Raw genomic sequence first — 12,887 nt, 5'->3', positions numbered from 1 at the left:
GTTTCATACACGACATCACAAGGTAATGCTTCAAAATAAAATACACCATTTTTGTAAGCATAAATAGAACCTTTCTCATTATTAAAAGAATATCTAAAACCTTGTCTATATAAACCATGAAATGAAATGATGTTTCTCGTCATTTCTAACGAATAGAAACAATTGTTTAAATCCAAACTTAACCCACTACTAAGCACTAAAGAATAATTACCAATCTTGGTAATAGGTGACGATCTCCTATTTACCATGATTAGATTCATCTTCCCATGCTCCACATCCTCACTTCTTTTTAGCCCCTTCAAGTCAGAACTAATGTGAAAACCACATCCTATATCAAGGACCCAAGAATGAGAATTTGATGAGTTTTTGGGTAAGAGAGTATAAATACCTGTCGATGTTGGCTTCACCTTGCCATCCTTTATGTCTTGCAAGTATTTGGGGAAGCTTCGTTTCCAATGCCCTTTATCATGGAAGTAAAAGCAAGTAGCCTCCTTAGGATCAGAGGCAGGAGGAGCATCAAAACTGGCTTTTCCTTTGGGTCTATTGCTTGACGACCCGGCTTGGGACTTTCCCTTCCAATTCTGTTTTGAGGTAGCTTTTCTCTTCTTCCCCTTTCCTTGCCCAATAGCCAAGACAAGAATAGCAGAAGTACGAGTGGAGGCAACACTCTTTCCCTTCATCCCACTTTTAGTAGTTCTCAGCAAGCTTTGAAGTTGAGCCAATGTGGTCTCTTGGTTGTTCAAATGATAAGTCATGATGAACTGATCATAACAACTAGGCAACGAGTGCAAGGCTATGTCAATAGCCAATTCCTCATCGAAGATCACATTAAGCTTAAGCAAGCGTTCCACATATCGTTGCATACGTTGCAAGTGGCTCGTGACAGACTCTTCATCCTTCATCTTGCTGGTAATGAGGGACTTTACTACCTCGTATTTGTCTTGACGAACTCGTTGATGGTACTTTTCCATCAAGTCCTTGTTCATCTCATACGGCCAGTAATCCTCATAGAACCTTTGTAGCTCAGGAGTCATAGTAGCCACCATGATGCATGCTACTTTGGTAGCATCATTGCAGTGTCTCCTATACTCAACTAGTTGTTCAGGAGTAGCTTTAGTTTCATCAATCTCGACGAGCTCCTTTTCAAGCACATGTTATTTGTCCTCGAAGAGAAGATCCATCTTGATGTTTCGCATTCAATCATTATAATTGGTGCCACCAATTGTGACTTTCAAGCAGATGCTCAAGAGCGAGAATTTTTTGGAGGAGTTGTTGTTGTTGGAGGAACCAGAAGTATTATTGGAAGTTGACATCTACAAAAGAAGAAAGACAAGTTTTGATTAGATAAGAACAATCCTTAATATATCACCCAAATGAAATATTAAGGCTAGGATCCAACTAAATAATTCACAATTCAAAAGAGGGATGCCGTAATCTAATTGTAATTTATTTAAAGGTAGGTAAATGACGATTTACCAATGTCACCATGAAAAACGAAATTTGAACGAATTAGGTTTTAAATGAAATTCCTAGATCTTTTGAGATTCATTGAACTATTCAATGACATGTTTAATCTCGATTATGCTCTTCCATTTATGACTGGGATACCGATGATCACAAACAAGATGTGAATAACCATGCAAATTAGCTTGGTACTCTCGATGTCATTTATCACCTAATTAATGTGCCGGTTAGCCATACACCCTCCATTAATCAATGATAATTTACGAGACACCCATTGCCACCCTTTATTAGTCCATATTAGTGTGCCGGTTAACCACATACGCTCCACTAACGACTTATGTAAAGTGCAATGTGGAATTTCATGGATTAGCATCAAATTCACATTTTTCCTAAAGTAACTAAGATTGAGAATTATTGAAAAACATGTAGTTACTTTATTAATTTTATTAAACTTATTAATGAGAACTAAGTGTCCTATCAAACCCGTTCGGCTAACGACCCTCCACCAATCAAGGAAGCGGTGCGTGAGAGTGGAAACCCATTCAACTACCATTTTATAGGCAGTTTTCTTATCCCCCCCCCCCTTATAGATCGGGTTCGTGAATGAGGCGTACCAGCGGTTCGACTGACTTGTCTTATACATGTAGTAAATATTAAACTTTTAATTTTGCATATAGTATAAGGTGTATTTTAAACATTTCAAAATACTAGGATTTATGATCTTTTAAATTTCGATATAAAAATAATTTAATTAAATTTAAAAGAAATTGATTTAATAATTATTTATTAATTAAACCTTTAATTAATTTATTAAACCAATTGAGGATTATCTATTAAATTAATCAAATAATTTAACCTAATCCCTTACCCCCTAAATTTCGAAAATATAGGAGGGATATTATAAAATTCTATAATTATCTAGTTAACCGATTAAGAATATAATAACCAAGAATAAGAACCCTACCCAAAACCCTAATTTTCAAAATTACCAAATCTTGGGGAGGAAGGCAAGGTTTTCAACCCTTTCCCTAAATTTCGAAAAACCCTAGGGTTGGGAAACCCTAAATTTCGAAATATTGGAGGCCAAAGGAAAGGGTTAAAACCCTAATCATAATTTTCAAAACTAGGGTTAGGAAACCCAAATTTGCGAAAAACACAAGGCTAAAGGGTTTAATTGCCATAAACCCTAATTGTCAAGTTCAACCAATTACATCATATTCAATAGAAAACAATCCTAGTCTCTGGTACCACTGATGGGTTTTGAGCATAACAAACAATCCCTATGTGTGCATGCAACCCTAATTTGTAGGATCTATGTTTTCACTATTGGACATGCAAGTATTGAACACAAAAGGAGAAACCCTAGGAGGCATCTAATAATTTCGAAATTAACAAAACTAGGGTAGAATGCATAACTCAATTGTTATATTGTAATAACAATGAATTCCTTAAAGATCTTGGAATTGAGAGCAAGTGTCACAAGTGTAACACCTCTAATGGCTCACAAACAAACTTAGCAAGAGGATGTATGAGAGAGCAGGAGGAGGAAGCTTCAAGATTTTGGCTCTTCTTAGGGTTAAAATGGTGGCCAAAATCAAGAGGGGTGGAGTCCTTTATATAGCTGAGATAGCTTAAGCCTAAAGCTAGGGTTTGCTGGAGGAAACCCTAATTTCCAACTTAAGACCTAAGCAGTCCATGGACTCCCCATCCAAAGGCCTTGGACGAAAATTCTAGGGCCTCCCTAGAAGTTTTCGTCCAACCCGTCTAGGGTAGTCCAAGAGCCCAATTTCTCAACTATCAATAAATTGCTAAACAGCCCCTGCACTTTTAATCAATTCCTTTAATCCCAAAATTAATTCCAAATTAATATCTAATTAAATATTAATTAAAAAATATGATTTCTAATTAATATATTATTTATGTAATACATTAATAAATCATTTATATCAATTTATTATTCCAAATAATAAAATCTTCCTCTTTCTCAATAGGTTGTTCTGTCTAGTTGCTAGTATGAAGGCAACCCAAAAAGACTGTGCTACTATCAATTCAAGTACATACCAATTATAGTTATGGGCTCAGACACCTAATCCAACAATATCATGGAAGAAATAGAAGCTATACCAGGGGTACAAGTGGAATTGGATGATTCCCCACCAGTTAAACTGGTAAGACCTATTATCTTTTATTAATTAACAATTTTTATGGTCATTGTTGTGAACTAATTATATCTTTTTACACTAAGATGTAAATGGTTTCATTGATGATCACCAGTATGATGATGATGTTGGTCTGGATGGTGGAGCTGAAGGTACTAGAGATGAAGGTGTTGGTGATGGTGATAGAGACGGTCACGGTGCTGGAGATGTTGGTGCTGAAGATGAAGTTGTTGGTGATGGTGATGGAGAAGGTCATTGTGCCGGAGATGTTGATGATGGTGATGGACCTAAAGGTGATGGTGATGGACCTGAAGATGGTGTTGATGAATTGGGTGATGATGAAGGACATGAGGTTGTCCCAATGGTTAGGAGAATAAGGAAAACATCTGAGAGGATTACGAGGATAAAGCTAAGGAAGGGTGTATGTGAAAAAGATGGTGGTGGTTCTTCTTCTGTAAATCCAATCAACTTGGAGTAGTTTGTTAGGAAGAAGGGGGATGGGCGTGTAGTGGTAATGGTATAGGTTGCCACTTTTGTAAACACTGTTTTTTTGGCATTTTGGTACAGTAACATTTGTACGCCCACTGATTGCAGCATGCATCCAATTGTTATTTTTGTTAACATTTAGGTTGCCTTTTTTTGTGCATTGTTTAGGCATTTTGGTACAAATGGATGACTACTACATATTGGTAGTGTGTAATTAAACTATATGTAATTGATACACCCCCTTCTATGTTATGTTCAATCTTTTAGTTACATGTTATGCTCAATCTTTTAGTTACTAAAATAGTTAACAATTGTTAGCATTCACCAATTTTTTATGCAATGTACCATTTTAGGGACCATTTTATGCAATGTAGCTTTATGCAAAGGTGGAAATGCATGCCAATTACCATTTCATTCAATTAACTGAAATACTATTTTAGGCATATACAAGCATTAAGTTCATCTTCCTTATCACCCACAACCTGGTCCACTATCTCTCCATTCTTCAAAAACAATGATGTTGGCATAATCCCACTGAGTCTTGATGAAAAGGTGCAAATACATACTAATTACCATTTAATTCAATCTACTAAAATACCATTTTATGCAATGTAATAATAAAACAAACCAACTTGTACTCCAAATTCCATTCACTAAAATTAACCATTCAAACATTGCAATTAACGTCAATACATTACAAATTACAATCCTAACATTACGTATACCTACCAAATTATCAAATACCATCAAAAGCTAGATATTTCATACCATGAAAAGCTACATATTTCAAGATCACAATACTAGTGGGATAACAACCAACTACCATTAAATCTTGTATACTACTAGAACAAACATGAACGATATAGCCCCTAACAAAACAACAACCATCTGCATTAATGCCATCATTTTTCTCTGCTCTGTAAGTCGATTTGACTCTAGCATCATATGTTGTATTTGAACCCCTTCATCATCAACCCATTTGAAAAACCCACAATTTCCTTCTCCCTACATAATTAGGCCAGTGCATAATACCCTTAGTGCAATCCCACTGGAAAATCTCAGGATGATGAAATAAAGAAAAGGAAAAATGATTTTTACCATATAATTAGGGCACCCCCAAATTTTCTTGCCTGGATTTTTTGGTGTGTGTGAAACAAACACATGGCATAAATCTTCACACCCACACTTCACTTTGATCTTCTTCTTGAATCGTGAATTAACATTCGAGCTTGATTTTGCAGAAGATGTTGGCATTTTGCGTGGGAGAATATTGTGGATGCGAGAGAGGATGCAGGAAAAAGGGGGAAGGGGTATGTGGGAGAGGGTTATAAAATGGGGCCCATGTTTGACATGTTACCTAAAGTGCCAAATCAGCACATGGGTAACCGGCTACTAAGGGTGAAACCTCTTAAAAGAGATATTTGAAACATTTAGCGAGAGTATCCATATTTATTACCCCCAAAACTCGTACAAGGGTAAAACCGGCCCATTTTGGAAAACCTAAGTGCTTTTATGACAATTTCGCTATATATATAAATATATATATATATATATATATATATATATATATATATATATATATAGAGAGAGAGAGAGAGAGAGAGAGAGAGAGAGAAATTGTTATAAAAGCACTTAGGTTTTCCAAAATGTGTCGGTTTTACCCTCGTATGAGTTTTGGGGGTAATAAAGTCGGATACTTTCGCTAAATGTTTCAAATATCTCATTTAAGAGGTTGCACCCTTAGTAGCCAGTTACCCATGTGCTGATTTGGCACTTAACTGAGGAGTTGGCACGGAAGTTATGTCCGTTTACCTAGAGAAGTGTACCCATCACCTTACTTCAACCTTTTGCACGTAAACATACACTTTGTCTACACTTTCTCAGAATCCTCAGAAAATCGACATCATTCATCGCAAATTTAAGGCTTTTTGAAGAAGATTAGTTTATAGGAGAAGAAGATTAGGTTATTGGAGAGTCGATTTCACATGGTATGTATAATTTCTTTGAAGATTCAGTTATTACAGTTCTTTGCTTTCATAGGTTAACGAATAATGATAATGTGTGTTTTTTTGATGGATTGGGATTGAAAAGACGAAGGCAGCATAGACCCAATTTTTGGTTTACGCGAGCCTTTCTCTGGTCTTAATTAGATGGATTTTGAGCTTCATGGCATCTACATGGATTATGAACCAGACGAAGAGTTCATTACTCCACTGGACAAATGTAAGGATGCATTTCTTAATGTGTTACTAACTGGTGAAAATATTAGAAACTCTAGTTTGGCTGATGATGTAAGAGCACAAGTGTATCATGGTGATGACTTGCAAAGTGATGAAGATGAAGAAGAGCAAGAGCTAGTAAAATACAAGTACATAATACATGATCCAAAAACAAAATGGGACAAAATGGAACCAAAACTTGGTGACATTTTTGAGAATGTTACACAGATGAAGTTTTGTATCCAAAACTACGCAGTCCACAATGGGTATCAACTCTACTTTGAGAAGTGTGACAGTAGTAGAATACTTGTAAGATGTGGGAAAAGAAAAGAGGATAATGCTTTCCCTTTTAGACTATATGCCTCATGGATGTTCAGTGAAATATCTATTCATATCAAGAGTTTAGAAGCTACTCATGGGAAACCCATGGAGTGTCGTTCTTTTTTCTATCCTCTCTCCTTGAAGATTTATCAGCCATGTAACCCTTTAATAAGAGTGTCACTCATAGCGGTTTTTCCCTTTCGGGTTTCCACTTTAAATCATTGGTGTTCTTTATTGCTTTAGTTTATCTTTGTGGTTGTTCCGCGTTGATATTTTTATAACAAGTAGTATCAGAGCACATATTATCTTATAGCAGTTTGAACTTGATATATTATTATCGAACAACCAAACCTTGTGAAAATTTGAAGATGATACACGGGTTGACCGAAAATAGAGAAACAAACACTTGTTATGACAAATGCTAGCTAGTAGTAGTCGCCTTTGATGAATTTGTTCAGTTTATTCACTTCATTGCTTTGTTGATCCACCACTGCTCGTACAACATCAACAATTGAAATCATCCCGACTATCCTTTCGTCTATGACCGGGACATGACGTATTTGGTTTTCTGTGATTAAAATAACTTGTTAATCTCGTTTCAACATTTTGTAGTAAACACACTAAGGATGTCAAAAAGTCTTGGGGGACCCCGAACCCGTGGGCCCTGATCCCCTATGAGGGATATTTGTTAAAAAAATATTGAGGGTGAGGGCTGGGGCAAGGTTAACCCCCGTTTTAATTTCGGGGGCGATGACAAGGGTGGGCAGTCCCGTCCTGTCTCGAACCCCCATGGGGGCACCGTTAATATCTATTATATTTATATATATATATATATATATTAATTACTAGTTTATAACCCGTGGAAACCACGGTTACAAATTTAATTAAAATTTTATAGTCAGAACTCAAAATTATTAATCAATTATTTTAAATAAATTATTAATTAAGAGATATTTTTTTAGTTATATAAAGTTATAATCGTTAATTTAAATAAATATGTGAAATTATATCACTTTATAATTTGTATTAATTTTATTTTAATTTTTATTCTAATGTTATTAATTTAATGTAATTAGAGTGAGAAATTTAAAATTTGAAATTTGAAATGAAGAATTAATAGATTGACAAGTGTCATGGATTAATTAGGAAACCTAATATAGTGACAGATGGCAAAAGAAGAATAAAATATACATTAATTAAGAGGCTTAATATGATAACACTTGTCAAAATGATATTAAAATTATCCTTTTATTAGAATAGGGAGATATAAAGATAACAAATAATAACAATGATTTTGAGCTTCCAAAATTCAACAAAAAAATCATGCTTTTAAGTTGTTAGTATAACGTTTTTGAGATGAGATAACATTTTTTGTTTTTAACATCTAAAATTATTTTATAAATAACTATTTTAACCCAAAACATAGCTTCTTTAAACCCAAAAAAAATACTTATTTTAGCCCAACAAAAAATATCCCAAAATCAATCGGGGGCCGGGCAACGGGGGCGGGGGCGGATGCAAAGGAATTGGGAAATTTCGGTGGTGGGGCGGGGGATGCAACCCCGTCCTGTTTGCCCCCGTTGACATCTCTAAAACACACATAGAGTTTTTGACATGACACAAAATTAAAGGTTGTCCTATATTTGGCGTGCATTGGACTCATGTGAGTGAGACAATAATAATAATTTGTTAATTTACTCTTAAGTCTCAATGTCTCGTGTAAGCAAAAAGCATGAATACCCTTGTCATCCTTGTTAATGAAAACAACTTTAAAAAGCTTGTCCAGCCAAATCTCATCCGGTATACCAGCCACTAAAAATTACAAGCACAAGTAATTAATCGTGTACCTGACATTAGCCGCATTGCTTGATAAATGTTTGTATCAGATGTCACAGTTACGAGCTTGTTCTGTTGAAGTAAAAACAAACAATTATGAGTTCATGGCCAATAATCACTAAAATATCATATAAACATGCTAACCTGTTCTGTCATGATTTCGCCAACTCTCGTGTATTTAGAAGATCTATCCTTGACAATTACCTTCTGCAGGTAATCTAGACACATAACTCTTTATATTACATCTTCATCGGTTCTAAAATAAATGCATGCAACATTTTTTTTATATAAAATAATGCAAATATGCAATAATTAACCTCTTTCAGTGACGATTCCTGCAATCATTTGTTCATCTCCGGGTTTTAAAACGACTAAAGATCCAATATTGTTTCGAGCCATCTGCACAATCACCAAAAAAAATCTACAATGAAATTCAAATGGATAACAAAAGAAATGGGTTAAAAATGGTAATTACATACATGTTTCACAGCATCATAGACTGTGTCATCGGTCTTGCACCATAGCCAAGATCCAACTTTCCCATCTTCTTTTGTCATTAAAACTTCAGCCACCCTTGTGTTTTCCATACCCTTTTGAGATTCTACTATCAATGCATTATCCGTGTATTTGTGTAATTGTTGTACAACTGGTATACGAAGCCTTTCTTGACAAGCTTTTATTGCTCTTGCAATTAATTGCATCTTAACTATACATGAAAATGAGGTTTAATTTGGAAATATTTGTAGGGTAGCAATTTTCCATTTTGTTTCAATTGCTTGATGGAATACCATTTTTGTATTCTTTCCTTAAATCCACAATCCAAAGAAAAGGATTTCAAGATTCTCATACTTTATATGTTGTCAGATTTCAAATCTGAACATTCATCTTTCTATTTTTAATTAAAGACATTGTAAGGTTGTATGACATTTACATGTTGGTGATAATTATAAGCAAGTATATATACTTTGATTGCCTTGTTAGGTGAGGAAGCTTAGCATCATAAAGTTGCCCACAATAAGGGTAAAAGTAATTAAAACGCCTGTTTAGGTCACTTTCATGGCATTTCTAAGGTATCGAGTTTGTATTTATAGTGATTATCTTCTCTTCATTTTATGATATAACATCGAAAGCGACAACTGTAACCATCTTTTTGAAGTACCTTCGATTCCATAATCGGAAAACCATGGCTCAAAATAAACCTTCAGGCTTCCGTTTCCGGCTACCTTGGTTGCTACAGCCAGCCCTAGCTACACCGCCTGCTACTGCACCAGAGCCACCACGCACCACCGTGCAAACCGCTGTTGCATCAACTTCTGCTCCAAAGCCGCCATTTCGTCCTGCTGGGAGAGCACCACCACGAGCCACACCACAGTCAACGTCTTCACCGGTTTCAGTGACATCAACGCCACTACCACCATCGCAACCAGTTTCAGTTGCACCACCGCCGCCGCCGCCACCACCACCACCACCATCGCCGCCGCCTGTTGAAGTTAAGTCACCAGTAGCCAATTCTCCAATTGCTAAAGTTATTGAACCTGTTGCAACTCGGTCTACAAAAGAAACTCAAACCACTAGTTCTACCCCAACTGCACGAACCATCGAAACCACAGGTCCGGCAACTCCACCACAAAAGCCGCCGTCTGTCAGGCCACCCAGTCCTCCCCAACCATCATCACCGGCGAAACCTGGCTCTCAACCATCTTCCCCATCTCGTACAGGCACCAAATTCCGAGATTCTTCCCCGCCGGTTTCCCCATCACGTATGCCAGCTTCTCCACCACGAGCAGATTCTAAACCATTATCGCCATCTCGTTTGGCCACACAACCCCATGTCCGGTCAAAGCCCTCTTCTCCCTCCGGTGAACCACCACAAACACGAGCCATTTCTCAGCCAACGTCTCCGGTTAATGTACAGAAGCCGCCATCACCACCACTATCGCCATCTCGTTTGGCCACTCAACCCCATGTCCGGTCAAAGCCCTCTTCTCCCTCCGGTGAACCACCACAAACAGGAGCCATTTCTCAGCCAACGTCTCCGGTTCATGTACAGCCGCCGCCATCACCACCACCACCACCACCGGTAACTCCGACTATAACCAGACGTACTGCAGTTCAAGAAGTTTCGGTTAACCATGATGCCCAACCCCCTTTGTCGACATCTAAACCAGATGATACAAAAGAAATCAAAAAGTTTACCGAAATAACAAATGAAAATTTTCCGGTGGATTCTTATCATGTTCATGGTGCGGATGCAAAACCCATAGAGATGACAGAAGTGAAAGGGGCACAAACCAAATCCATGAATAATCTACATTCAATGGAAGCAATATCTCCAAAACAGAAACAAAAAGTTGCAGCACATGTTCCCTTACACAGAGAGATCAAAGACGACATTACAAAGTTCATTCATAAGATGGCAACAAGCCATCCGAAGCAATCCATGGATGAAAAACCTGCAAGTGTAATTACACTTGCTGGTGACAACAAAGGAGCATCTATGCATTTAGGTTCCCATGCAAAGAAAAAAGAAGGAGCCATCGATATCCAAAGAGGATATAAGCTTGATGCCATTATTAATGGAGAAGGAAGCTCCAAAGGTAAGAAATCGGCAAGAGAGTCCAAAGCCAGTGAAGATGAGGAAATGAAAGCGATCGTTAATAGCAATATTCAAGGAATCAATAACTCCATCATGTTCAACAGCTATGTTACAGAAAGGAACCCAGGTGTTCATCTGGCTTTCTCTCGTACTTTAGCAAAAACTGATTCAAATATCGAGAAAGCAGAGCCAATGGAAATGTACAAGGCTGAAGCTGACATTACCCCACCAGAGACCCTCGTTTACGACCCCACAACTGGAAGATCCCTTGGAGGGTTTTTCTTGGAGCCGACCGACTCTGAACCAGATGATCTTGAGATGTTTGCCGGAAATTATGAGATAGAGGTTCTCTGATTTTAATTGTATGTAATAACAAATACACGTTACTAGCCAAGAAAATAAGGATGATGCCCGATCATCCATGAAATCTAAGCTTTATATTGCATTAATTTCCATGTGCCTTAATCCTTAGAGCATCCCAGTTATATTCAGAACAAAAAAAACAAACAAACAAAACAAAACAAAAAAAAAACTATAACTCCCTCATTTTATAACTTAGAGATATAATTTGACTTTTTCAAGTTAGATTTGCAACCAGAAGCTCTGTATACGATATGGATTCATCTAATCAAGAGTTTATATTCAAAAATTTTGTTACATATGGGTTTCCAATGAAATTTAACTTGGATAATTCATGATATATAAACAATTTCTAAAATCTTTGATTTCACTGCAAACAAAATGTTATTTAGTGACACACTTTTAGTGGCATTTAATTTTTGTGCCACTTAATTATGTTTTTAATGACACTTTTCATATGCCACAATAGAAAGACTACAAGAAATCATGCCTTTAGCGGCGACACAATTACCAGCGACATAGGCTTTTAGTGGCAACACAACCATTTGTCGCTGCTAAAAGTCTGTGTCGTCGCTTAAGGCTTTTTCTCTGAATCCGCGTTATCCCCTTCTGGTAGACCTCAGTCGTTCGATTGAGTATCTAATCCAACGGTTGGGGCCTCTTATCCGCTCAAAATCAATATCGGCGACAATTTGTCGCCGCTAAAGGTCGAAAATGTCGCCGCTAATTGTGGTATAAAAAAAGACGCGGTACCCTTCCCACCAGATAGTCGCCGCTGTTAACGTTTGTCGCCGGTAAAGCCTTTAGTTTCGCCGCTAAAGGCCTGCGCAGATAAAAAGAAAAAAACGACGCATTCTTCACTTTTCCTTCTGTGTTCTCCATTCATTCGCATTCTGGTTCGTTTTTGCCCCCATTTTGTGCGAGTTACCGTCGATTCCAACAAGAAATCTCCCAACATTATGAGATTAGGGATCAGAGGTGTTTAGGGCTTCAATTTAACGGGTTTAAATCACAAGAACAACTAATTACTAGCTCCATCTCGGGTAAAAAGGTAACTTCAAGTTCTTATATTTCTTTGTATTTCTCTTTTAACATCGATTTCTAGCTCCATTTGATGATTAATTGCAAATTATTTGGCAATTTCAGTGTTTTTGGTCGTTTTGTCTTTGGGTTTACTGTAAGGGGCGGGTGAGAGTATTTTCCGGTGAGTACCAATTTTTCCGGCGACATTGAGTAATTTCCGTCACCACAGGTTCTATTTACTTCTATTTATTGTGAAATTTTAGTTTAATTGCAAAATATGTGTAGTTGTATCAATTATTTGAAAATTGCCATACATATGTACATTTGATATTTGTATGTGAATCTATGTAAATTTGGTGGTATATATGTCAATGTATGTGTGTTTGATGTATATGTGGTATATGAGTATTTGGTAGAAGTATG

The 12,887-nt window shown here is 36.9% G+C and overlaps 2 protein-coding genes across 2 annotated transcripts; one reads left to right on the top strand and one right to left on the bottom strand.

The window, feature by feature from the left end:
• Positions 1-6,951: 6,951 nt before the first annotated feature.
• On the bottom strand, positions 6,952-9,754 carry LOC145108374 (CBS domain-containing protein CBSX3, mitochondrial-like). Its single transcript, XM_079045394.1, has 6 exons — positions 9,645-9,754; positions 8,965-9,191; positions 8,803-8,884; positions 8,630-8,703; positions 8,497-8,557; positions 6,952-7,217 (listed from the first exon to the last, which is right to left on the bottom strand). The coding sequence occupies exons 2-6, from the start codon at positions 9,184-9,186 to the stop codon at positions 7,075-7,077; spliced, it is 582 nt and encodes a 193-aa protein (XP_078901520.1). The 5' UTR covers positions 9,187-9,191; positions 9,645-9,754; the 3' UTR covers positions 6,952-7,074.
• LOC145108373 (uncharacterized) lies at positions 9,568-11,530 on the top strand. The gene has a single exon (XM_079045393.1). It carries the CDS (start codon positions 9,669-9,671, stop codon positions 11,433-11,435), a length of 1,767 nt encoding a protein of 588 aa, XP_078901519.1. The 5' UTR covers positions 9,568-9,668; the 3' UTR covers positions 11,436-11,530.
• Positions 11,531-12,887: the final 1,357 nt, after the last annotated feature.

Source organism: Lactuca virosa, chromosome 4, assembly GCF_052849685.1.
Source record: "Lactuca virosa cultivar CGN04683 chromosome 4, Lactuca_virosa_CGN04683_v6, whole genome shotgun sequence".
NCBI lineage: Eukaryota > Viridiplantae > Streptophyta > Magnoliopsida > Asterales > Asteraceae > Lactuca > Lactuca virosa.
The sequence above is the reverse complement of the archived record's forward strand: the minus strand, read 5'-3'. Positions and strand labels throughout refer to the sequence as shown.

What these genes read in the sequence shown, in the direction of transcription:
- LOC145108374 (XM_079045394.1), bottom strand. Translation starts at nt 9,186, where the DNA reads ATGCAATTAATTGCAAGAGCAATAAAAGCTTGTCAAGAAAGGCTTCGT. An exon ending in TCTATGATGCTGTGAAACAT is followed by an intron (nt 8,885 to 8,964) that starts GTATGTAATTAC and finishes GTGATTGTGCAG; the next exon opens with ATGGCTCGAAACAATATTGG. An exon ending in AGCAATGCGGCTAATGTCAG is followed by an intron (nt 7,218 to 8,496) that starts GTACACGATTAA and finishes TTTTAATCACAG; the next exon opens with AAAACCAAATACGTCATGTC.
- LOC145108373 (XM_079045393.1), top strand. Translation starts at nt 9,669, where the DNA reads ATGGCTCAAAATAAACCTTCAGGCTTCCGTTTCCGGCTACCTTGGTTG.